This window comes from Phacochoerus africanus, chromosome 12 (genome assembly GCF_016906955.1).
Source record: "Phacochoerus africanus isolate WHEZ1 chromosome 12, ROS_Pafr_v1, whole genome shotgun sequence".
NCBI classification, from domain to species: Eukaryota; Metazoa; Chordata; class Mammalia; order Artiodactyla; family Suidae; genus Phacochoerus; species Phacochoerus africanus.
In genome coordinates this window covers 1,875,315-1,902,808 of record NC_062555.1, presented here as the reverse complement: position 1 = coordinate 1,902,808, position 27,494 = coordinate 1,875,315, and the positions used below count along the sequence as shown (strand labels likewise).

At 41.6% G+C, this 27,494-nt stretch overlaps 1 protein-coding gene across 1 annotated transcript; it reads left to right on the top strand.

Moving 5' to 3' along the window:
- The first annotated feature begins 3,780 nt into the window (after positions 1-3,780).
- LOC125112977 (transcription initiation factor TFIID subunit 11-like) lies at positions 3,781-27,155 on the top strand. The gene is made up of 3 exons (XM_047755437.1): positions 3,781-3,923; positions 21,289-21,407; positions 26,802-27,155. Exons 1-3 carry the CDS (start codon positions 3,781-3,783, stop codon positions 27,152-27,154), a joined length of 615 nt encoding a protein of 204 aa, XP_047611393.1. The 3' UTR covers position 27,155.
- Positions 27,156-27,494: the final 339 nt, after the last annotated feature.

Sequence of the window (27,494 nt, the reverse complement as noted above, 5' to 3'; positions counted from 1 at the left end):
GATCAGTAGCATAATGAACCCCACACCTGACACTCAGCTTCAACAATCAGCCCTAGGCTGACCTGACTGCATCAACACTACAGTGCCCTCTTTCTATCTCCACCCCATGTTATCCTGAGGAGAGTGTAAACAGATTGGCTCACCTGTAAATGTTTCAGAGGTATAATGGGATTTTTTTAAATCTAGGCTCTTCCCCTTTCTTACTTTTCTGCCAAATACACTCCTACTGTACATTCCATCAGCTGTGTTATGCAGCCTAGCCAAGGAGCTTCAGCTACCTTGCAACTGAAGTTTACTTCTGGTCTTGGAACGGCCAAGCTTTTTTCAGCCTAAATAAAGGACTTTTGTGTTTCCTGTCCCTCTATATGGAAAATGTTGCCAAAAATGTACTATAATTAATAAATTCCCAATTCCTACAATTAATAAATTCATTTTTGGAGCTCCCATTGTGGCTCAGTGGGTTAAGGACTCGGCTAGTATTCATGAGGATGTGGGTTTTATCCTGGGCCTCATTCAGTGGGTTAAGGATCTGGCATTGCCATGGTTGTGGTGTAGGCCTGCAGCTGCAGCTATGATTCCACCCCTAGCCTGAGAACATCCATATGCCACAAATGCAGCCCTAGAAAAAAAAAGTAAAAATTCACTTTTTGTTTGACCTGCCCCTTCTTTTCATGTTTCCATAAAGGCAGCTAATAGTGTCTGGTGCAACATAGGAGCACCAGAAAGATCAAACCAAGAAATGAATAAATCCATTGACTATCTTACTGAAAATTTACTTAACTATCAATAATCATATAGTCCCTTAAATCCCAAGCAAGGCACAATCAGAATATTCTGGCAGTTACTCATGGAGTCCCACAGAATCAGGTTTGCCATTGTCATTCTTACTTGGTTGCACAAGTGGGCAAATGAAAGAGCAAGGATATTTTTACTTTCCCAAGTGTTTAATCCAGTTTACATAATTTGTGTTAACAATTTAGAGGGAAAAAAGAACTAGAATAGCTTAATCCTGGAAATGTGATCACAATACAGTTACAGTTTTGCTTTAACAGAATAATTGCCAGTGATCACCACATGATCATTTGTACTTAAATGCAACCAAACTACTTTTATTTAAATATTGACCATAGAATAGTATAGAAAGAAATCATAATTACTTGCTCTTCAGGAAATTTCAATGCACATGGAATGACTCTGCAGGTTATATTTGTGTTCTGATAGCTTCTAGAGGTATTATTCCCATCCATACCTACCAGCAGCTCCCAAAATACATGTCTCATGCAGGTTCAGTTGTTTGGTTAAAGTGTTATATTAGCAAAAACATGTTTTAATGACTGTACCAATGAATCGACTTCATGATCTTCCATGGTGGTAATAAAACATAGATTCTAATTCTACTCCCAGCTTGATATTTCATAAATACATGTACTTAGTCACAAAGTGATAAGAAGTTTTGTTCACTCAGCAAACTCATCTGTTCTTAGGAAAAAATATTAGCTCAGTACATAGTTTGATCAAGTCGAACTATATCTTTAATTTATGTTATATAAACCAACTCATTATTGTACATAGTATAACAGCATATAATAAATATTCAATAAAATGTCAACTTGAAAACATATTTTAAATATCTTAAAATGTATCTTTAAAGGAAAACAAAAAAAAAAGCTTTTAATGTGGGAATCTCAATTAGTAAGCATCCAAAGTAACAACATTTTCCCAAGAATGTATTTTGGTGAATGTTTTATATGTCTTTTTAATAACTGACAAACCACTTGCTACCAAATACAGTGCATGGTGATGGTGAAATCCTCTGATCTGCAAATCACATGCTGTGAATCAGAAGACCCTCAAACATATGAACTAATATATGACCACATGATGTCCCATCCCCTAGGATAATGTCTTCTTCTTACAAACCAAGGGGCTTTAAAAATTTCAGATTCAGGTTAATATGAACATAAAAGATATTTTAGGTGTACATTTGTAAGGTTTTAAAGTAAAAGAATCACCTATTTTCTGAATAAATTAATATTTCATACATTTGTTACATCTAATCATTCCAAACCAAAGATGGCAAATAGATGGAAAATACTTTCAAATGAGTCTGCATTGTACTGAAAGAAGATTTAAAAATTTGTAATGGAGTTAATTAGTCCAAACCAAACCTCAAACAGGATTTCCTTTTTATATGTTCCAGAGTTAAAACATGCCTGATAGAGCAGCTGGCAGATTGCTACATTCAGTGGACCCTCTGGCAAGGATGCTGAGGGGGTGCTGAAGGGCAAGCATCAGGCAGTCTCAGCTCAGTTGAGTGGAGAGACCAGGCTCTTTGACCCCTAGTAAGGGCCTTTCCTGTAAACAGTTAGGGTCACTACAGTGTTTTTCTGTGCAGGTAGACATGCAGAGAGTGCTTCTGCTGTGAAAATTACAATGCACCTTTCACTGATGGGACATTTTCCATCTTGCACTAAATGTGTTTGTCTCCCATGCCTTTAGGTAAGAGGACAAAGCAAGCTACCTGATCTTCTCTAAGCATGACTAGGGTGTCTCCAACTTTTATTAATATTTTCATGTAGTTTTCATGGTCTTTGTGAACTCCAGCTCCACAATAATTTCAGCCATACTCATGACTATATGGTGCTATCTAGAGGCAAAAACCAACCACAAATGGAGGCTCTCAAAACTCAAATCTTTCTCAAAAAGCAAAAACAAAAAATTAATTCATTTTAACAAAAGATTAGATCTAAATAATTAACATAATCCAGTTCTTTGAACTAATGAAGTTTCCAAAATCAATTATAAGAGTAAAACATCATTATAAAATCTGATTTCAATATCTAATTATGAAGTTTAACATTGATCAGATATACTATTTTATTATGAAGACATAGTGTACAAGATACATTTTGTGGAAACATTAACCTATTTTTTGCTACACTAAAACATAACTTAAGGCTAAGAAAGTGAATACAGTGAAAAGCCATCACAATACAAATCTTGTGATGCCCCACAAATGACATGAGACAAGGATGAGAATTATAAGTGTCAAACAGAAGAGAAAAGGCCTCACACTCCATAGCCATTTCCAAAAGAGGCTAAGGGCCCATGGCTGTGGGAAGGGCTCAAGCAGTCTCTGTTTCTGTTGGACATCTTGCTGCAGTTAAGAGCAGCATGGCTTGTCAGGAAGACACTAGTGCCCTGACCATATTCTTTTGCAACCACTAAGATTAGAGAGATTTTCCTAAAAAGATGTGGTGGAACAGAGAGCAGAATGAAGTGGTTTTGGTCCTTATGATCTCCCTATGCAACAGAAGAAAGACTGTGTCAAAGCAAAGGCATTTTATCCAGATCTCATGTTCCCTGTTACAGTTTTGGTTCATGGGCGATACTCATGCTTTTACAAACTATACTATTTAAAATTCTACTTTATTCCTTTAATACTGATAGAGCTGAAAATTCCCTAACATACACAATTAAAAGTCCAATGCACTAAAAAAATATATGGTAATCTTTTAAAATTAATTCATGGAATACCCTTTCATTTTAAGCTATTTGAAGTTAATACAACAATATTATATAGAAAAATCAGCTAACATTTGAAGAAATAATTCACATGAATAGTTTCATCATGCAGTAAAGAATGACTCGAGTCATAATCATTCTGTTTTGTAAAATGTTATCCTGTTCTTTGGTAATTAGCAGACTTATTACTCAATATGCTTCCATTAAAGTTCACTAAAACACAGACGCATCTCCTCCATGACCATGCCCTCAAGCATGGGCCCCAGCACTGTGCCCAGCATGCCCAACTTGGGCCTCACCATCAACAACCTTACTGGCTCCCCGCTTAACTCAGCCATTTCATGCAGCCTCTGCTCTTATGGCACACCCACCTTGCCCTACAGTGTCTACCAGGAAAGGTGCAACTCCAGCCTAGCCAGCCTGCCTCTCAAATACAAGCAGCACTCCTAGTTCAGCTAGAGGCAGCCTGCAGGGACTGGCCTCTGGCATCACGGCATGCCAGTACAACAGCTGACTGCCCAGTTGGGCCACGAGGGCTGGTGGTGGGCAGGGCACTGATCCAGGGGCAGGCGCTGAGGACCTGGTGCCTCCACGTCCTCCTGCTCCCCACCTCCCCACCTCTTGCTTGGTTTTGTATTTGCTTTCCTGGACCCCACTCAGCCCTACAAAAAAACAAGATAAAATGAAGCAAAAAGACGTTGGAGAAAAGTGCCAGGGGGAAAAAAAAAAACAGATGAGTTGCAATTCCCCTCAGGATTGTGTGGGTGGTATGTGTTTGCTCCCTCTGACACCATGGAATGGTCGCGGTGCAGGAGGTGCGGGCGGTGACTCCTCACTGGAAAGTATTGCTCCCACAGCCTGTGTTCCCACCAAGATGGACCCAGAATGAGCAGCAGTGCCTGAGAACTGGAGTGCCACAGAGCCCAGGCAAGCCTGACCCCTGCTGGGTGTGAACCTAAACGCTCCCTCTGAGCTGGGCGCAGCCGAGCATACCTTAGGTTGATCCGGATCCAGGTTGGAGCGGACGTTGTGCTCCCAGCCAAGGGACCGGGACTCGCCATGGAGTCACACCAATGCCCCTGTGCGCCTAGTAGAGCCCCAACCCAGAGTCCTATTTTAAGGCCACGGAGCAGCAAGTGGTGTTGCAGGGGAAGATGAAGGGTGTGGAGGGTTTGTCTCTGAGCCTCCATCCCCCAACCTTCGGCGCCAGCCCAGGCCCTCTGCTTGGCTCCTGGGCTAGAAGGTGGCCTCCTGTCCCAGCGATGAGCCCCCTCCCCACTGCCTGCTGTGCAAGAGTACAGCCAGGAGAGCTTGGAGCGCGGCCAGGGCCCCACGCCCTCCCACTTTGCACACCTGCTCTCTGGCCCCCCACCCCTGCTTACAGTGTTCCTGTGAATGTCGCATTAACTGTATAGAATTATAAATCTGTCTATATTGACTAGTTCATGTATGTCTATTAAAACCATAGTTTCAAGCATGCTTAAGAAAAAGAAATTATAGTGTGTTTGTTTGTATCTATTTGTGTGTTTGTATACCTGTGTGTTGCAGATGTTTGTTATTCACAAAGTTAATTTGTAAAAGCTTTATTGAATTGGATTATAGGAAATTAAGCATTTATATAAACACTCAGAAATATAAAAAAAACAGGCCAGAATGAATTTTGGGGTTACATAATCTGACAAATATTCAGTATTGAATTAATATCAGGTATTAAAGAGGTTATTTCTTGAGTTTAATTATTATGGGCATGTTTTTGGTGTTATCAACATTGCGTATAATACTTTTATGGCACCTAGGTTTATTAGAAAGCAAATAAGATCTTATTATTTGTTATGAGTTTGTTAGCAAGAAAAATAACTTGGTATGATGAAACTTTTAAGTAAATAAAGTAGAGATAAATGAATTAAAAGCTTTTAGATTAAACTCAATAATTATATTTTGGAAGTATCTGCCTAAATAGTCTTTCCAGATGTTGGTAACTTTAGTTTTGCTAAACTAAGTTAAATGATGAAAAATCATTAAAAATCTAAGTCATTTCCAAATAAGATACTGGAATATTAATTACTGAACATAGACTTCCATTTACAGTGGAGCTAAAAATATTTAGGATTATTAATATATATGCTTGGTGTCCATTAAGACATTTTCCATTTTTTTAAAAGCATGTGTTTTCTAGAATCTATAAATAGTATTTATAAGTTTGCTAATCTTTGGAATGCTAATATAAAAGGTCATAATTGCTTACACCTTTCTTTCTGATAGAGACTAGGTTTTGAGGCCTCCTCCTGAATGAATTGCAGTCCTTTTTTCTTATTCTAAGACCAACATCACCAGCTCAGGAAGAGAGAAAAAAAAATGGCAGCTAAGTAGATAGCTAAGTCAAGATGCTGGACCAGGACTGTGTATACAAATTACTTTGATAACTCATGCTTTTGCTCATGAGTCAAACTGTATCTCTTCCTTGGTCTCAATCATTTGAAAAATTTCTAAAAATCAATCCAGTTGTTAGGTTTGTGGCCAGCTACCTATGTCCAGCACTCTTAGGATGCCTTGGTGAATTTCTCTTCTCCAAGGGTCTAGATGGCCATCAGAATGGGTGAGGAAGTGTAGGTACACCAAGTAACCTAAAGGTTGGCTAGTTTGAATAATTTGGTGTGATTTAGGCTATAAGGATGATCCCTAGTTGTCTAATATCCTTCCTTGGGGTGATTTAGGGAAGAGGGAATATTGGCTATGTGTCTGTATTTTAAAGCAGACAGTTGGGAATATTGTCAATGGATTTGTTAGGTTTTATATCAAAGGTACAATTGAAGGGTGTTGTTTTCTATCTCTAGGAATTAGCTAGTCCCTTGTGGGGTATCTCTACAGATCAAGGCCCTAAATGCCAGAGAATCAAAAAAAAAAAAAAAAGAAAGAAAGAAATTATATAGCCAATACAGGAGTTCCCACCATGGTGCAGCAGAAACAATACCAAATGGGAAACATGAGGTTGCAGGCTTGAACCCTGGCCTTGCTCAGTGGGTTAAGGATCTGGCATTGCCTTGAGCTGTGGTGTAGGTTGCAGATGTGGCTCTGAACTTGCACTGCTGTGGCTGTGGCATGGGCCAGTAGCTACAGCTCTGATTAGACCCCTAGCCTGGAAATTTCCATATGCCACAAGTGCAGCCCTAAGAAAGCAAAAAAATAAAAATAAAAAGGAAAAGAAATTACAACCAATACAGCACAAATAACAGCTAGGTGTTTCTCCTGAATAACATTTCTATATTCCCTGTTGCCTGCTTTGTCATGCCAGCTGTACCCAAGTCATCAGATGTCCATCCTGCATGCCTATTGGCTGTGGCCTTGGAATAGCTGGTGACTGAACTCTCAGAGAATCCTGGCACTGGAGATTCTAGATAAATTGTTACTGGGCAGAGCTGCTCTGGGACCCTCCTGTTTTCTCATGAGAACATCATCTTTTTATTTCCAGTTCTTCCAGCATTTTCTTGAGAGCTGTACATTCTCAGGCTCAGAACACTTGAGCTAACTAACTTACTATTCTTAGCCATTGAACTCTACTGAAGATGCCATAAGGAGGAAGCTAGGAGGCAGAGGATTCTAGGGACTCTAGCTAAGCCACTGCCTCTGTGCTTGTGATCTAAGGGAACTTTCATATGTGTTCATGTGAAAAGACAAGATTCATCTCTTTCCTCAAATCCTCAAATGTTCTAAAATTTACTGAGAACCATAATGATAAGAGTAATATTAATACCTAACATTTATTGACTATTTAATGTATTCCAAGTGTTATCTTAAATGCTAAGTATTAACTCTTTTAACCTTCGTACAACTTTCTGAGGAAGAGAGACACTAGACAACTTGCTTGTGATCACACAAATCACTGGGGCTCAGCATGTCTGGCTTTCAGGTCAAATCTGGCTAACTGACTGCCTCTTTCGAATCTTATTTATGTACCCATTTATCTATTTATTTATTTTGTTGTGGTAAATATAACTAATATGAAATTCATCATTTTATTAACTTAATTTAAAAAAAAAATTTTGTGGAGTTCCCATCGTGGCTCAGTGGTTAACGAATCTGACCAGGAACCATGAGGTTACAGGTTTGACCCCCGGCCTTGCTCAGTGGGTTAAGGATCCAGCATTGTCATGAGCTGTGTTATAGGTCACATATGTGACTTGGATCTGGCGCTGCTGTGGCTGTGGTGTAGGCCAGTGGCTACAGCTCCAGTTAGACCCCTAGCAAGAGAACCTCCATGTGCCATGAGTGTGGCCCTAGAAAAGACAAAAAGACAAAATAAATAAATAATAAAAAATTTTGCAACATTTTAACATTTGAGATATATTTGATTTATTATAGTATATGATTTTCAGGTGTACAACATAGTGATTCAATAATTTTATAGATTATATTCCATTTAAAGTTATTATAAAATACTAGCTATATTCCCTGTGCTATACAATATATCCTTGTAGCTTATTTATTTTATATTGCAGTTTGTACCTCTTGACCCTCTACCCCATCTAGCTCCTCCTCTCTTCCCTCTCCCCACTGGTAACCACTAGGTTGTTCTTTATAACTGTATGTTTCTGTTTTGTTATATTCATAACTGTTTTATTTTTTCAATTCCATGCATCAATGATCTCATACAGCATTTGTCTTTATCTGCATAACTTATTTCACCAGGCATAAGATGTTCCAAGTCCACCCGTATTATTGAAAATGTCATTCTTTTTTGTGGATGACTGGTATTCCATTGTATATACATATCATGTCTTTATCCATTCATCTGTTGATGGACATTTAGGTTGTTTCCATATCTTGGCTATAGTACTTAATGTTCCTATGAACACTATGGTGCATTTGTCTTTCCTAACATGTGTTTTCATTTTCTTTGGATATATACTCAGCAATGAAGTTGCTGGATTATACATTATTTCCTCTTTTAATTTTTTGAGGAACCTTCATACTGCTTTCCATAGCAGCTTTACAAACTTACACTCCTACCAACAGTGTACAAATGTTCCTTTTTCATCCTCACCAACATTTTTTATTTGTGGTCTTTTTTGTGATAGCCATTCTGACAGATGTGAAGAGATATCTCATATTGTGTTTTGGATTTGCATTTCTTTGATAAATAGTTAAGTTGAGCTTCACTAATCACAATTTCTAAGAAATTAATTGCAAATTTTTAAAAAATTTTGGACTCTTTTTTTTTTGTCTTTTTTGTCTTTGTTGTTGTTGTTGTTGTTGTTGTTGTTGCTATTTCTTGGGCCGCTCCCACGGCATATGGAAGTTCCCAGGCTAGGGGTTGAATTGGAGCTGTAGCCACCGGCCTATGCCAGAGCAACAGCAATGCAGGATCTGAGCCACGTGTACAACCTACACCATCGTGTAGCCGCGTCTGCAACTAAGTTCCCATCGTGGTGCAGTGGTTAACGAATCTGACTAGGAACCATGAGGTTGTGGGTTCGGTCACTGTCCTTGCTCAGTGGGTTAATGATCTGGCTTTGGCATGAGCTGTGGTGTAGGTTGCAGACATGGCTCAGATCCCATGTTGCTATGGCTCTGACGTAGGCTCTCAGCTACAGCTCCAATTAGACCCCTAGCCTGGGAACCTCCATATGCCACCGGAGCAGCCCTAGAAAAGGTGAAAAAACAAACAAAAAATATTTGGACTTTTTCCTAATGAGCTGCCTAAAATCTTATTTTTTTTTTTCAGAAAATAGTTTTCTTTCATTTTGGGTGGTCTTTATTTCATTAATTTCCCCTTCATTATTATTTGTTTGTTTTCTTAATTTTTTATTTTTTGTCTTTTTGTTGTTGTTGTTGTTGCTATTTCTTGGGCGGCTCCCGCGGCATATGGAGGTTCCCAGGCTAGGGGTTGAATTGGAGCTGTAGCCACCGGCCTATGCCAGAGCCACAGCAACGCGGGATCCAAGCCGCGTCTGCAACTTACACCACAGCTCACGGCAACGCCGGATCGTTAACCCACTGAGCAAGGGCAGGAACCGAAACCGCAACCTCATGGTTCCTAGTCGGATGCGTTAACCACTGCGGCAGGACGGGAACTCCCTATTTGTTTCTTTCTTATCTGTCTTTGGGCTTGTTTTTTTTTTCCTAATTCCTTTATATGGTAGGTAATGTTCAGATTTTTCTTGTTTCTTGTGTTAGGCCTGTATTGCTATAAACGTCACTCTTAGAACTGCTTTTGCTGTGTCCCAAATATTTTGGAATGTCGTGTTTTAATTTTTAATTTTCCTGAGGTATTTTTAGACCCCCCCTGTTTCTTCATTGACACATTGGTTTTTTTAGCAGCATGTTGTTTACTTTTCATGTGTTTTTCCCATATTTCTTCCTGTGATTGACCTCTATTTTCATATCATTGGGATCATAAAAAAACCTTGATATAATGTCTATCCTCTTACATTTGCTTTGTGTCTTAGGGTGTGATCCGTCCTGGAGAGTGGTATGTATGCACTTGAAAAGAATGTGCTTTCTTGTTTTTAGACGGAATGTCCTGTAGATATTTGTTAAGATCAACTGGTCTAAGGTGTCATTTAAGACAACTGTTTCCTTATTGGTTTTGTCTTGATAAATGAACACATTGATGTAAGTGGGATGTTGAAATCCTCTGCTATTATTGTATTGTCAGATTTTCCCTTTCTGTCTGTTAATATTTGCTTTGAATATTTAGGTGCTCCTATATTAGGTGCATATATCTTACAAATGTTATATATTCCCCTCTTGTATTAATGCTTTCATTATTAAATAATGACCATTCTTTGTCTTTTGTTATGGAGTTGATTTAAAAGTCTAATTTGTCTGAAATGAGTTTTGTTACTCAGCTTTATTTTCATTTCCATTTGCATGAAATATTTTTTTCATACCCTTTCAGTCTGTCTTTTGCTCTGAAGTGAGTCTCTTGAAAGCAGCATATAGATGGGTCACATTTTTATTCAACCATCCACCCTATGTCTTTTTATTGGAGCATTTAGTCCATTAACATTTAAAGTAATTATTGATAGGTGTGTACTTACTGCCATTTTATTACTTGTTACCTGGTTGTTTTTGTAGTTCTTCTCTATTCTTTTCTCATACTTTTAATTTCTTTGTTCTGACAATTTTCTCTAGTGGTATATTTGTGTTCCTTCCTCTCTTGTGGTTGCTATGGTATTCATATATGTTGACCCATGACTGTATCTGTTTATTTGATACAGGTGGTCCTTTAAATCCAAGCACATTCTAAAAGATCAACATTTTTCACTCTTCCCCCATACTTTGTGTTTTTGATGTCATATTTGACAACTTCATGTTCATCCCTTTACTTATTATTTTAATTATTATTGATTTTACAATTTTTTTGACTTTTAATATTTGTAGCATCTTATTTAACTGGCTGATCCTTCAGCCTTTACTATATACTTGGCTACTAGTGGATGTTTTTCCTTCCTTATAGATAGTTGCTTCTTGTTGTACACTTTTATTTTTCATGAAGAGAAGACTCTTTAGCATTTCCTTAAATGTTGGTTTAGTATTGATGAACTGGATTAGTTTTTGCTTGTCTGAAACTTTTTTATCTCTCTTTTTTACTCTAAGTATAATCTTGCTGTATAGGGTACCTTACATTGCAGGTTTTTCCCTCTCAGCTCTTTGAACATATCATGCCACTCCTGACCTGCCAAATTTCTGTAGAAAAATCAGCTGACATTCTTATGGGGGTTCCCTTGTATGGGGTTGTTTTCTTATTGCTTTTACAATTCTCCCTTTATCTTTACTTGTGCCATTGTATTTTTTTATTTTTCTTTTGTCTTTTTCTTTTGTGTATTTCTAGGGCTGCATATAGAGGCTAGGGGTCTAATCAGAGCTGTACCTGCTGGCCTACACCAGAGTCACAGCAACACAGGATCCAAGCTGCATCTATGACCTACACCACAGCTCACAGCAATGCTGGATCCTTAACCCACTTTTCGAGGCCAGGGATTGAACCCACAACCTCATGGTTCCTGGTGGGATTGGTTAACCACTGAGTCATGATGGGAACTGCCCATTTTATTTATGATATGTCCTGATATGGATATGTTTGGGTTCATATTGTTGGGATCCTCTGTGCTTCCTGTACCTGGATATCTGTTTCCTTCTTTACATTTGGGAAGTTTTCAGCCGTAATTTGATTAAATACATTTTTGACCTTGTTGTCTGTCTTCCCTTTCTGGGACCCCTATAAAGGGAATGTTGATAGGCTTGATGTTGTCTTTGAGATCCATTAAAATGTTCTCATTTCATTTTTTTAATTTTTTTCTCTTTTGATTGGGTGTTTTCTATTATTCTATCCTCCAGATCATTTATTAATTCTTCTCTACCATCTAGTCTGCTGTTAATTTTTTCTAACATTTTTTATTTTGGTTATTGTATTCTTCAATTCTGACTGGTTCTTTTTTATATTTTCTAGTTTTATTAAAATTCTCACCATGCTCATTTAATTTTTTCTCTAATTCAGTTAGCATTCTTACTACTAAAGCTTTAAACTCTTTGATAGGCTCCCAGGAGGATGGTGACAGATTTTTCCCCCTCCGCCGAATGTGGCTGTTCACCTTGGAGACCTGCTGTGGATATGAGTATGGCCTGCTGCAAGATTTACACATTTTTCCCAGAAAATGGATGCTCAAGTTGGGCAGCAAGAAATAGTGGCCTGTGAAAAACAACTGTAGATTAACACTTACAGGGATTAAATGCCTTGGGACTCGACCCCCTCCCTCTCCCTGACCCTCCACTCCTCCTTCTTCTCTGTTCCCACAATAAACTCCTGCCACAGATCATTTATAAGCCTAGCATCTTCCCATAGTTACTGATGGTATCATATTGAGCTCAGCCCATCTGCTTTGGATGTCTTAATAAGTCTTTCTTGCTTTATCAACTTGGCCTAACACATTCCTCCCTCAGCAAACCTAACTCTTTATTTTGGTAATTGTTTAATCTATTGTTTATCTCTTTAATTATTTAGTTAAATATTTAATGAAATCTATTTAATTAATTGATTTTTCAGTGGTTTTCCCTTGCTTTTTTCATTGAAAGACATTCCTCTGCCTTATCAATTTCCTTAATGTTCTCTGTCTCTATGAAAGTAGGTGCAAGTTACCTGTTGTGAGCTTGAAGTGGTGTTATTTTGTGGGAGTGTCCCTATGCAGTCTGTATGTGCCTAGTTTTTTTTTTTTCTTTTTAGGGCCACACCTGCAGCATATGGAGGATCCCAGGCTAGGAGTCTAGTTAGAGCTGTAGCCACTGGCCTACACCACAGCTACAGCTATGCCAGATCCAAGCCATGTCTGTAACCTACACCACAGCTCAGAGCAATGCAGATCCTTAACCCACTGAGCAAGGCCAGGGATCAAACTCACAACCTCATGGATCCTAGTAGGATTTGTTAAGCACTGAGATATGAAGGGAACTCCTATGCCTTGTGGTTTTGGTGGGATAGATGGACCCGTCTCTCTCACACTTAATTCATTACTTTCCCCAGTGAATGTAGCCAGCTATCAACTTAACAGTGTAGCTAAGAATGCAGCATCTAGGTACAGAGTCCAAATGTGAGCCAGTGTGTTGCCTCTGCTTGGTGGCTGTCACAACCTTTTGTGGTATAGAGTTGTGTCCCAAATTGTTTGAACATAAGCCCTAATGTCAAGTCCAAGCTGGCTCCCTTCTCTTTTAAGAGTATTCTCTCTTCCCACATAAAACTGGCAACCTCACTCCAGAGATGAGCAGTGTTGGAGCAAGAGAGGCTTCTTCAGGTTCTTGTCATGGGTCAAGGCTCTGGCTGTGGTGATCCAGCTCCACTCAGACACCAATATTATTTCTGATGTGGTACCTGTGTAAGCACTAATAATGGCTGCCCCTGCCCTGCTCAGATGGTGCTACATTTCTGAGCCACATGTTTCCCTGACAGCCGATCTCTCTCTTCAGCTGAAGTAGCACTTCCCCTGGAGTGGTGTTGCATTGCAAAGCAAGGGGTCAAAGTGGTTGCTGGCTCAGGCTACATGTGTGCTGGAGTGGTCATGAAAAACTGAACAGTGACTGGTACAGTTTCAATCCACCCTTTTTGTCTTGTTTCAGGAATAAGCAAGCATGTGTGCATTCCTCACAACTGAGTGCAAACTTCCCACAATCCTGTTAATCCAACCAGGCCTCCAACCAGACAGGCTTATCTTCCTGGTGTTTGACCCCCTGGATCACCCAATATGTAGCTTAAACCACTCGCTCTCCAGGATGGATCTCTGCCCATGTAATCTCTCTTCTCTTCCTCCTCTCAGGGGCACAAGTCTCACCCTTATCATTTCTCTTCTGTTCTTATCCAATGCCATATGGATCTTTTTTTTTTTTAACTGCATTGATGGTATAGCAGTCTTTCTGATAGTTTCCAATTAGTTTTTAGTGAGAATTGTCCAATATGTAGATATATTTTGATGTGTTCATGATGGAAGTTTAATTTCTATGTCCTCCTACTTTATCCACTTTATCCACCTTTTCTTCATTGTATTTTCTTTCTATCCCTCAAGCTAAATAATTCCAATTGTCCTATCTTCAAGTTGGCCAATTCTTTAAACTTCTGCCTGCTGAAATCTGCTAGGTTTTTAAAAATATATATTTCTCTTTTTTTTTTTTTTTTTTTTTTGTCTTTGCTATTTCTTATGGAGGTTCCCAGGCTAGGGGTTGAATTGGAGCTGTAGCCACTGGCCTACACCAGAGCCATAGCAACACGGGATCTGAGCCGTGTCTGCAACCTACACCATAGCTCACACCAAAGCCAGATCGTTAACCCACTGAGCAAGGGCAGGGACAAAACCCGCAACCTCATTGTTCCTAGTCAGATTCATTAACCACTGTGCCATGACGGGAACTCCAAAAAAAGGTATTTCTTTTCATTTTTTTTTAAGTTCAGTTATTGTATTTTTCAGCTCCAGAATTTGGGTCTTTTTAAAAACAATTTCTATCTTCTTTGTTGATATTCTCATTTATATTGTTTTCTTGATTCCTTTTAGTTCTTTTTCCTTGTTCTCCTTTAGTCTTTTGAATATATGTAAAACAATGGTTTTAAAATATTTGCCTTGGAGTTCCCATTCATGGCACAGTGGAAACAAATCCAACTAAGAACCACGAGGTTTCAGGTTTGATCTCTGGCCTCACTTATTGGGTTAAGGATCCAGCATTGCCAGGAGCTCTGGTGTAGGTTGCAAATGTGGCTTGGATCCTGTGTTGCTGTGGCTGTGGTGTAGGCTGGCAGATGTAGCTCTGATTTGACACCTAGCCTGGGAACCTCCATATACCACAGCTGTGGTCTAAAAAGAGCAATAAATAAAATAAAATAATAAAATAAAATAGAATAAAATATTTGACTTGTAAATCTGAGGTTTGGGCTTTGTCAAAGTTGGATATTGTCATTTATTCACTTCCTTTGAGGAGCCATGTTTTTCTATTAATTTGTATGCCTCTGATTCTTTTGCTTAAAATTGGGCATTTGACTATTATAATGTCATAGCTAAGGAAATCGAGTTCACCCCTTCCCCAAAGTTTTTTTTTTTTAATTATTGAAGGCTGTATTTGTCTGTTTTGAGAATTTTCAAAACTATTTTTTAAAAGACATTACCTTTTGTTTATTACTGAATTCTTTCTTGCTTTAGCTCATGTTCAAGTAATGTTGGAACAGATTCATTTGAATGCCAAGGACCCTCCTAATACTTATATTTTGGCTTTGCTGAGGGCTCCTTCAACACTTACCTAGCCTATCTCTGAACCTAAAAATCAGCCCAAGCTGAAAGCTTAAGCAGTTCTTGAGTCTTTTTGGAGTATGTATCTTGCCTGAGCTTGTGCACACTATCTAAATTCTTGAGGACGCACCAAAAATTTTGAATGTCTTGATTTCCCAAATAGTCCCACCCTAGCTTCTCCTCCATTCTTCACATGGTATTTTGTATGTCTTCACCTTGAACTTTCTTGCCATAGGCATCTTTGGATCTGTTTGTAGTCATTGTGTAGCATTTATAAGTAGTGCACATCATTTTTGTACTCGAGTTCTCAGTTAACCAAAACAGAGATAAACATTTTACATCAGCAAAAGGGTGTCCCCTATAAAGATTAGAATTGATGCATACAATAATTTGCAAATAAAATCTTCCTCCTCCAGTTCAAAGGAAAGAATTGGGAAGCATTTAGAGACAGAGACTGACACTGTACTGGGAAGTTATTGGCATGAGGGTGTGTAAAAATGCCACATAATTTTCCTTATATTTTGAAGATTATTTTTCTTGGGGTTTTATTTTTTGCTGTAAAATGTTACTGTATTCCAGAATTCTCAGAAAGTTGTTGCACTTTATGCTTTTACCAAAAGTTTATGTGAAAAAAATCAAAGCTTAGGGTTTTTGAGTCTGCCATTTTTCTACCATACCCTTTGATAATGAAGTTTTGAACAGAACTTATATTACAGTGGAATAAAAGTTTTAACTAAAGAACAACCTCCCCCTTGGCTAAAACGGTAGCTGCAAGCCTTTCCAGCTGTGCTCCCCACTATGACACCCTTCTTGTAATAATGTAACAGCTGTGTGCCCTATGTCCAAGCCAGCAGCTCTGCTAATCATGTGCCCAGTATTGCTTATCAGTTCCTCTTCTGTAATCATGCTTGCTCAGTTTCTTAGGGAGGAAAAGTCTGCTTGGGGATGGGGGGAGATGTCCGGGATGCTCACATGGGAAAATCAAAACCTTGCAATGTATAAACATTACTGAGAACAAAGACCTGGTGCTCAGACTCTGGAGGTGACTCCTCTGAGCCCACACCGGTGCTGAATAAAACTTGCTTTTCCATATCTCTGAGTGCTGTTTGTCTCCTTTCACTGCCATGGTTTTTGCTGTTTCTGCAACATTTTGGTGCATTGGCCGGGAGTCCAACAACCAAGATGGCCTCTTGTGCCACCATTGTCAGGGAACTGGGGGAGGCCATGGTCACCAGCCCAGTGACAGGTGGATAGCGTGCACCGGCCATTTTGCTGGATCCAGAAACTCACTTGGGCCATGCTGGCCTTGGCTCACACCGCTTCCTGAACAGACTCAGAAGGAGAGTGAAAACAGGTTCCAGGACAGGGCATTAGACTGGTGAGTGCCCCGGGGACATCTGCCTGAGTCAGGACCCGCCATATGGCAGAAGGAGAGACTGATCACCTCTCAGTGACAAAAAGGTCACTCAGGTCAGGATTTGTTCTCTTGGGATTGGGAGGTTTGTAAATTCTGGTGTGTGTGTGTGTGAGAGTTACTGGAGATAATGAGAGCCCATGCTCCACCGTCTTCAGACTACGGAGCCAGAGTGAGTCCTAACCTGCAGTTCTACAGCAACCCTCATACAGCTTATGGTGGCCCTCTTTGGAGGGATCCTGATGTTGGGGTTTATACAGTCCCACCTATGCTGAGGCACCTGAAATATCTCCTCCAGGGTAGTGGACAGGCAGACAGAGTGATTGTTACCTGAGGCCTTGTCCTCACTGTTTGTCTTGCATCACCATCACAGGGTGGGAGTTCACACAATGGGTAAATTTGCTTCCAAGCCCACTGTCTTAGAGTGTGTGGTTAAGAATTTTAAAAAAGAATTTTCTAGAGATTAAGGTATTAAACTGAGTCCTGTAAAACTGTGTACCCTCTGTACCCTAGAGTGGCCCTCCTTTGGTGTTGGCTGGCCTCCAGAAGGGACCTTAGATGTGTTCACAGTTGCAGCAGTATATAATGTTATAACAGGAGACCCTGGACACCCAGACCAATTTCCATGTGTTGATCAATGGTTGGAAATTGCCTATTTGAGGCCCCCATGTTTTCGGTTCTGCACCACAGGCCAGGGACAGTGTAGGGTGCTAGTGGCCCTGTCCAAGAAGAAAACCTTGTCTAGAGAAAATGTGCCACCTATTTTTCAAGGGGAACCTGAGGACTCACCCCCTGTGCCACCTCATTATGTGCTGCCAGCCCCACCTCTGTGAGCCAAAAGTCCCCATATGCCATATAGCCCACCTCCTGCTGTTTCTCCTCCTTCTCCTCCTGCTCCTGAAGTTCCCAAGGCAATATCACCCCCACAGCCAGATTCACGAGAACCAATGAACAGGCATCTCCAGCCAGCCCAGAAAACAGCCACTCCAGCATTGCAAATGCCCTTATGGGAGACATGGGGACCACAGCAAGTCACCCCCAATGGGACCATAAAAGAGGGGGGACAGGTTTTTTTATTACCAGACCTTTTCCATTGCTGATCTCCTTAACTGGAAACACCATACTCCCTCATATTCTAAAAAGCCTCAGGCACTGATTTATCTATTAGAATTCATTTTCCAGACACACTGTCCCACCTGGATATACTCATTTTTACTCTGTTTTACACTGAAGAGCACGGCTGAATTGTAACAGAAGCTGCAAAATGGCTTCAGGCCAATGCAGGGGGTCAAGCAGACTTGGCAAACTGGGTAAGGTTAGCTTTCCCAGAAGAAAACCCCCACTGGGACTATGACACTGAAGAAGGGAAATGTAACCTAGAGAGGTACCAGCAGGCCTTCCTACAGGGGACAAAACCTGGGGCTAAAAGTCCTACTAATGTAGCTAAGATCAGTGAGATACTACAAGAGCCGAATGAAAGCCCATCCAAATTCTATGAGAGACTATGTGAGGCTTTCCAAATGTACACCCCTTTTGATCTCGAGGCCCCTGAAAAACAACAGATGATAAATGTTGCCTTTGTGGGACAAGCCCAATCAGATATCCATAAAAAGGTACAGAAATTAAAAGGATTTGCAGGAAAGAATGCTACTGAACTGTTGGAAATAGCCAACGAGGTTTTTATTAACCAAGACCAGGTGGACCGCCATGATAAAGAAAAGAGAATGAAACAAAAAGTGACACTTCTTGTGGTCACCCTGTCAAAACCAGTGTCCCCAGTGGGACCACCCTGTAGGGGATAAGGCCCAAGGCCAGGGAAAAGGAATCCCCTGTAACATGACCAATGTACTTACTGCAAAGAAAAGGGACATTGGAAAAATGAATACCCCAACCATCCTGAGAAAAAGACCAAGGCCCCACCTAGCCAGTACCAATCCAAGCCATTCAGCACCAACCTGATCAGCCTAGCTGAGTCTGATTAGGGGGGACCAGACTCTCTCCAACTGGGCCCCTGAGAGCCTATGGTTAGAATTCAAGTAGGGGGCCACCCCATAGACTTTATGGTAGACACAGGTGCCGAACTTCCTGTGGTCGTGCAACCTCCCCTCTCATGGGAAAAAAACACCATTATTGGGGCCACAGGTAACCAAACCCAGAGGCCCTTCTGTGGTCCTCAAAGATGTCAATTAGGAGGCCATTAAGTAGTACATAAATTTCTTTACCTGTCTGATTGCCCAGTCCCCCTAATGGGAAGAGACCTGTTGGCTAAAATGGGGGCACAAATTTCCATTTCTACTGATGGATCAGCCCAACTCAAATTGACAGAATCCCCCTCTTCCTTAATCATGGCTCTTGCTGCAAAAAGGGAAGAGGAATGGTACTTGTACTCTTCCCCTTCAAAAATGGGGACCATTCTCCCAGAACTAGTGACTAAACACCCATTGGTTTGGGCTGAAGGAAACCCACTAGGACTGGCAAAACACCACGCTCCTATCTTGATTGATTTAAAACCCAGGGCTCAACCAGTAAAACTCCAGCAATACTCAATTCCCAGAGAAGCTCGACTGGGAATCCAGGTTACCTGGATAGGCTGCTTCAGCATGGACTGTTAATAAAATGTCAGTCCCCTTGGAACACTCCTTTACTGCCCATAAAAAAACCAGGAACACAAGACTACCATCCAGTTCAGGACTTGAGAGCCATAAATGAAACAACAGCCACATTACAGCCATCTGTCTCTAACCCGTATACCCTGCTAGGGCTGATCCCCTCCACTGCAGAGTGGATTACTTGCCTGGACTTAAAAGATGCATTTTTCTGCCTCTGTGTGACACCTGCCAGTCAGCCCTTGTTTGCCTTTAAATGGGAAAATCCACATACAGGGATAAAGGAACAGCTCACCTGGACTAGATTCCCACAAGGATTAAAAAACTCTCCCATTCCTTTTAGCAGTGCCCTAGCCACTGACCTGGCCAAATTTCCTGGACAAAAACTGGGCTGTATTTTGCTACAGGACATTGATGACCTCTTGCTAGCTGGCACCATGGAGGCTCAGTGCCTAGAGGGAAAAAGAGCTCTCCTTTCCCTACTAATGGAGGCAGCATATTGGATATCATAGAAAAAGCACAAATATGTAAGAAACAAGTCAAATATCTGGGCTTTAACATCATGCAGGGCCAACGAATGCTGGGGACCAAAAGAAAGCAGGCAGTACCACCCATCAGAAGGTTTGTGAGTTCCTATGGGCAGCAGGATTCTGCCAGATATGCATCCCCGGGTTTTCAGACCTGGCCAGGCCTCTGTATGAGGCTCTAAAAGGGCAAGAAAAGGCTCCCCTTGAATGGGGACCAAGCCAGGAGACAGTATTTCAGACCATCAAAACCAAACTCACTGAGGGTCCATCCTTGGGACTTCCTGATATAACCAGAGAATTTAACCTTTTTATTCATGAAAAAAAATGGGATGGTTTTGGGGGTCTTAACTCAAAAATTTGGGCCTTGCCAGAGGCCAGTGACATATCTGTCTAAACAAATTGACTCAGTTGTGGCCAGATGGCCTCCCTGCAGCTACCACCTTGTTGGTGAGAGAGGCTGACAAGTTGACTCTGGGACAAAACCTCAATGTTAAAGTCCTACACTCAGTTGTAACACTAATGGATACTAGGGTTCACCACTGGCTCATGCATGCATGAATGACTCAATATCAGGGGTTACTATGTGAAAATTCATGGGTAAAACTGGAGGTTGTATGAACTCTGAACCCAACCACTTTTCTGCCAGATGAAGCAGGGTCCCCAGACCATAACTGCTTGGAGGTTCTAGATGAGGTGTTTTCCAGCAGGCCTGACTTGACTGATAAACCACTTCAAAATCCTGACCTGGTTTTATTTACTGATGGCAACAGCTTTATGGAGGATGGAGAAAGGATGACAGGATATGCTGTGGTATCTGACTTAGAAGTGATAAAAGCAGAGGTGCTTCCTCAAGGCTGGTCAGCACAGAGAGCATAATTATGGGCCTTAATCAGAGCATTGGAGCTCAGCCAAGACCAGTGAGTTAATATCTATACCAACTCATGGTAAACCTTTACATGCTCATGGAGCCATATGTAAGGAAAGAGGACTCCTTATGGCTAAAGGAAAAGGGATTAAAAACTAGGCTGAAATCTTACAGCTTCTAGAGGCAGTATAGAAACCTAAAGAAGTTGCACTTATCCACTGTAAAGGCCACCAAAAGGGAGACAACCCAGTGACAAAAAAAAACCATAGTGCTGATACAGCTGCCAGACAGGCAATCTGGGGACAACAGCCTGACAAACCTAAGGTCTTGTTGGCACCAGAAGTGCCAGATGTCCCCAGATATTCTCCAGAGAAAGAAAAATTGATAAGGGAGGATGGAGGAACTAAAACTAAGATGGGATGATGTGTAACATGGGACCACCGAGTTTATGTTCCAGAACAGCTGGCCTACAAACTAGTCCATCAACAACATGAGCTAACCCACATGGGAAAAACCGCCTTAGAGACCCTACCGGGTTAATACTATCTCATTGCTCATCTTCCTACATCTGCTCCTCTGTCTCCCAAAGATGCATAACCTGTTTGCAGAATAATGCCTGCCAGGGGCCCAATGTACCAGCTGGGGCACAACACTGTGGACTGTCCCCATTTGAGGATATAGAAGTGGATTTTACTGAGGTCACCCCTAGTAAGGGGTACAAATACTTACTAGTTTTTATCTGTACTTTTTCAGGATGGGTAGAAGCCTTCCCTACTCAAACTAAAAAGTCAAGGGAAGTGACCAAGGCACACCTGAGAGACATTATTCCCATATATGGAATGCCTCTGGCCATTGGGTCAGATAACAGACCAGCATTTGTGGCTGAGACAATACAACAGGTGGCAAAATCCTAACAGATACGATGGAAATTACATTCTGCTTATTGCCCTCAAAGTTCAGAGAAAGTATAACACAGGAACTGGACCCTTAAACAGACACTGGCAAAGTTATGTCATGAAACTGGCCTGCCCTGGGTAGACATGTTGCCAGTGGCCCTCCTAAAAGTGAGATGTTCAACCCTGAGCAGGAATAGGATTCTCAGCATTTAAAATCTTATATGGGAGGCCACCTCCACTGATCAGTTTAAGAGGAAACACCAGGGAGTTTAGAGACTTGAAATTACATAAACAATTACAAGGACTGGGGCTCACTATTTCTCAGATACATAAATGGGTCACAGAATACCTGTGTCCTTAGGTATAACAGTATAGCCCCACAAGCCAGGGGACCAGGGGTGGATAAAGGACTGGAAAAAGGAGCCTTTGAGGCTGGTATGGAAGAGCCCCTATACTGTAATTCTAACCACCCCACTACTCTTAAAGTGACAGGAGTAGATGCTTGGATCCAACATTCCAGAGTTAAACCAGCTGGTCCAGCTGATGACCATGGAGAGTGGGAGACTGCCCTCGATCCAGAGAGACCTCCATGCCTGACAATACAGAGGAGGAGATGATGATCTCAAAGCACTGCTCTGACCACACCAGAAGCTGATCAGTCAACAGATGGCTAAAGCTTGAGGAATTGGCTGCCTGGTAAAATAAACTGGCTTACCTTCCACAAGACACTTTCTTACTGTTATGTACAGTTATCTTATATCCAACATGTATGTTTACTGCCTGTTGCTGTTAATCTGGTCCTCTTCAGTTCTGCCAGGATCCATTTTCCTCATGTGACCCATGCATTCGAGTGACCCGATCAGATCAAGGGGCTACATGGACTTTGATTTACTCCAATCATTTCTCCTGTACTGGAGAAATTCAAGAAAGTTGTACTCACAACAGGACCACTTATTTTATCTGTCAATGGGGGGACCAATATACTTGCTTTGATCCATGATACTCACCAACTGAAGAATGGTTAGAGGTCCAGTGCTGTCATAAATCAGGGCAGCTAATTAATCAGACCCAAATTATCAGCCCCCAAGTTGCCAGTATCAATATTTTTGATGCCTGTGAAGCTATAAATGGGTCATGGACTTCTACTAGACCATGTGAAAGCCCATCATGGGAAAGAGAATATAGACTCCAGCATAAATATATGTGTTGGAGTACCACCTGGAGTGGTTGCCAGGAATGAACTTACTGGAGCTGTGTAGTCTGGGCAACCTGGGATAAGGGAGACAAAACAGCTGTCCTTCAAAATAGCTGTCCTTCAAAAGATTTACAGCCCCCCCAGACTGTAAAACTAAAACTAACCCAGTTAATTTCACTATTTTCAATTCCAGTGAGCCAAAATGAAAAGAAGGTTTCAAAATAAACATTCACATTGATGAAAGAGGCCTTGACCCAGGAGATGTGCTACATTTCCAGAGAATCACGTTTGCACTCCAAGTTGCCTCTCACAGGGTCTTTCATTCCTTTTATGAAGAGATAAAAAACACCCTACCTCCCATTCCAGCGACAACTAAGAACTTGTTCTTAGCCCTGACAGAAACTATTGCACAAAATCTCAAGGTCTCCTCTTGTTATGTATGTCGGGGAAAAAACACAGGAGACCACTGGCCTTGGCAAGCCAGAGAACTGAACCCATTAGAGCCTCATAATGAGACTGCATACCCCCAATTCACCAATGGGGTATGGCTCTGCAAAATTGCTATTATAGGGAGAAATTGTCTTGTGAGGCAGGGAGGATGGTTCAATGTTTCAGTTGGAAGCCTAACATGTTTAGGCCTAAGTTTTTATAATCTGACTGCCCAAAAGACTCAATGGTGGTCATCCTCCCACCTGCTACTTATCAGAGGCCACCAAAATGTAATGACTTATGATAATCTCTAAAGGGTGAAGATGCACCCTGAATATCAAGAGGGGGGAATGAAATAAGAGTTTTAAGTAAAGAACAACCCCCCCTTGGCTAAAAATGTAGCGGCAAGCCTTTCCAGATATGCTCCCCACTATGCCACCTTTCTTATAATAATGTAACAGCTGTGTGCCCTATGTCCAAGCCAGCAGCTCTGCTAATCAGGTACCCAGTATTGCTTATCAGTTCCTCTTCTGTAATCTTGCTTGCTCAGTTTCTTAGGGAGGAACACTGTCTGCTTGGGGATGGGGGGGAGTTCCAGGATGCTCACATGGGAAAATCAAAACCTTGTAATGTATAAACGTTACTGAGAACAAAGACCTGGTGCTCAGACTCTGGAGGTGACTCCTCTGAGCCCACACCGGTGCTGAATAAACCTTGCTTTTCCGTATCTCTGAGTGCTGTTTGTCTCCTTTCACTGCCATGGTTTTTGTGTTTTCTGCAACAACAGGAGGAATCAGGGAAAGAATGTAGGGAAACAATGTAGAATCTGAATTTTACTAAAATGTAATTTGATACTTTTTTAAGGTATTAGGGAAAATGGAGAATAAAAAGGACATAATGTTAGGTTCTTTGTTTAAAAGACTGAGATAGAAAGTGTCTGCTTTCAACTTTGAAATCATAAGTTTCTCTCAGCCATTTCACAAGTGTTTTTGAGCAATTACACTACTGAAGGCAATCAAATGTCCTTCTCTGAGAAAAGAAATTGATAAGATCATCATCATCACTAGGGAAGCTGCTGACAGCCCTCACCAGTCTTATTGGCATTAATCTCACAGAAATCAAAATTAAATACCTTGCCGCCCGCACAGCAAAAAATTAAGTAATTTGACCTGACAGAGATAGGCTAGTTACATATATGATATAAATGGTAAACAGATATAAACAATCTAAATTTTGGAAGAATAAAGCCTAATTTATATGAAGATGAGGTGAGAAAACCCAGGTTTATTTTTATTTCATATTTTTTGCTTTTTTTTTAAGTCCACACCCATGGCACATGGAGGTTTCCAGGCTAGGGGTCCAATCAGAGCTGTAACTGCTGGCCTATGTCACAGCCACAGCAATGCCAGATCCATGCTGCATCTGTGACCTACACCACAGCTCATGGCAAGGCCAGATCCTCAACCCACTGAGCGAGGCCAGGGATCAAACCCACAACCTCATGGTTCCTAGTTGAGTTCTTCAACCACTGAGTCATGACGGAAACTCAAAATCCCAGGTTTAAAACAGTGATTCTCAACCTTGACGGCATGTTGGAATTATCTGGAGAGATTTCAAAATTGTAGCTGACCAGATTGAACCACAGATTAAGTAAAACAGAATTGAAACTGAGAGGACATTGTGGGGCTCCTGGGCACAAAAGTTTTTCTCCCCCATTTATCATCTAAAGCAAGAAGGCCTGATTCAGCCTCCTTGAACTTCCCCAAGTTTCAAATGGCAAGTTCAAACAGCTGCTAATAAGAGAATGGAGGGGATGCATGGTCGAGGGAGGAGCAGTGAAGAAACAATACTGTGGTCTTGGGGCTTTGGGCCAGGGTCCTGTTTTCTGTTCATATCTTTGAGTTTCTGCCGAACTAAAACTCCCAATGAATGAAAGATGATAACTTCTTCATGAAGCATTATTCATTCCAGAAGAAGGAACACCAGAACCAGTCCCAGGGCCCTTAAATACCAGATTTGAATAAGAATGAAAGCTTACATCTATCTTGATCCTTATGTGTGGCCCTATTCACCACTCCCAAACTATAAATCCATTTCCTATTCTCTCCCAAAGGATTGCACAGACTTTAGGGCATTAGCCTGCTGTGACCTCCTTTGCCTAGCAAAGAAATAAGGGTATTTTTTTCTCCTATGCCCCAAACTCTATCTCTGCCTGTTTGGCACCCATGGACAGAAGCTGTGTTTCAGCAACAGAATGTCTGGAGGAGATTTTTCCAAACATATTTATTGAGGTATAGATTATGTTGAATATAAAAAAATACAACTGGAGTTCCCATCATGATGCAGTGGTTAACGAATCTGACTAGGAACCATGAGGTTGCAGGTTCAATACCTGGCCCTGCTCAATGGGTTAAAGATATGGCATTGCCATGAGCTCTGGTGTAGGTCACAGAAATGGCTCAGATCCCACGTTGCTGTGGCTCTGGCATAGGCTGGCAGCTATAGCTCTGATTAGAACCCTAGCCAGGGAAACTCCATATGTGAAGGGAGTGGTCCTAGAAAAGGCAAAAAAAAAAGACCAAAAAAATACAAACTGAAATTTGAGAGATAACTTTTATGTAGGGTGAAATTAGGACTTAAGCCCTGGGGACAGTATCTTAGGAAGCCCTGAGAAAATGCTCCAAAGAGGCAAGGGGGGAGCTAGGATATATGGGTTTTTGCTGCAAAGGATGGTAGTTGGAACAACAGGTTTACAGATAACCAGATTTACAGAAAAAATATTTACAGAAAACCAGTTTTTATGGGAAGATAAGGGTCTGGGCATACAGGTATCACTCCTGTGATACGAACCTCATCTGTGGGCCAGTCTTCTTCTTCTTTATTTTTTTTTTTTGTCTTTTCTAGGTATGCATCTGTGCCATATGGAGTTGCCCAGGCAAGGAGATTAATTGGAGTTTCAGACGCTGGAGTACACCACAGCCACAGAAACAGGGGATCAAAGCTACATCTAATGGAATGAAAACTTGAAGGGCCAAGTCTCCAAGGACTCCTGCTCTCAGGCGATCCCACCCTACAGTCCACCTAACAGAAACACCATATATCATTAAAGAGGCACCATTCCAAGATCGAGGAGGGATACAATACCTGCCTCACCTCCTCAGGAATGACTCACACATTAAATGAATCCAGGTCCCAACTGGAAGATTTCCCTTGGATCTTTTGGTTCAGTTCCACCAACATCATCTTCCCAAGATATTCTAAATAATTTTTTACACTTTTAAAATTTTTTCATAGAGGTTGATTTTTTTTTTTTTTGGTTTTCCATATGACAACATCGACGGTCTACAGAGGTTCCAAGGCTTGCATTTAATATCAGCTGTAAAACCAGTCTAAGCCAGAGACACAAGAATGCCAGATAAGAGCAGAGTATGAGACATACAACACAGCTCATAGCAGGGCCAGGTCTTTAAAACACAGGTTGAGACCACGGATTGAAGCCAAAAACTAATGATTCCTAGTCAGATTATTTAACAACAGAACCACATGGAAAAACTGTAATATCCCCATTTATTTGCTCCTGAGATTCCCAACTGGATGAAGACCAGACTCAGAAGATGCGAACCCTCGTGGCTTCCATGAGCCAGGAGCAGCTGGACCGTTACGAAGTGTATCGCAGGTCAGCCTTCCCCAGGGCAACCATGAAACGTCTGATCCAGAGCGTGGCTGGCTCGGCGGTGGGCCAGAACGTCGTCATTGCCATGTCCGGAGCGGCCAAGGTCTTCGTCGGGGAGGTCGTGGAAGAGGCCCTGGACGTGTGTGAGAAGTGGGGGGAGGCACCCCCGCTCCAACCCAAGCATCTGAGGGAGGCTGTGCGCAGGTTACGCTCCCGGGGCCGAATGCCCAGCACCAAGCACAAGAAGATCTTGTTCTTCTAGGCCCGGGGGCTCGGGGGCTCGGGGGCCCGGGGGCCCGGGGGCCCGGGGAGGGACGGTGGTCCAGAGGCCCTAAGGGCCTCGCCCGCTGTCTCGCCTCCGTCTCAGCCCAAGGTGGGTGTGGGTAGACCCAGGAGGGATGCCTCCTCCGCCCTCCCCAAGACGCACCCTGCCACCCTTCTGCCCACACAACCAACCAGGCTGCTGGGTCTGGTTCCCCCAGGCCAGCCGGGAAATGCGCATGCAATGGGAAATGGATCAAGGAAGCAGGGGAGCGCCCGAGCCCCGGCACGGCACGGGCACCTCTCCTCCCCAGTCTCCTCTGCTCCACCCTGATGCCTAA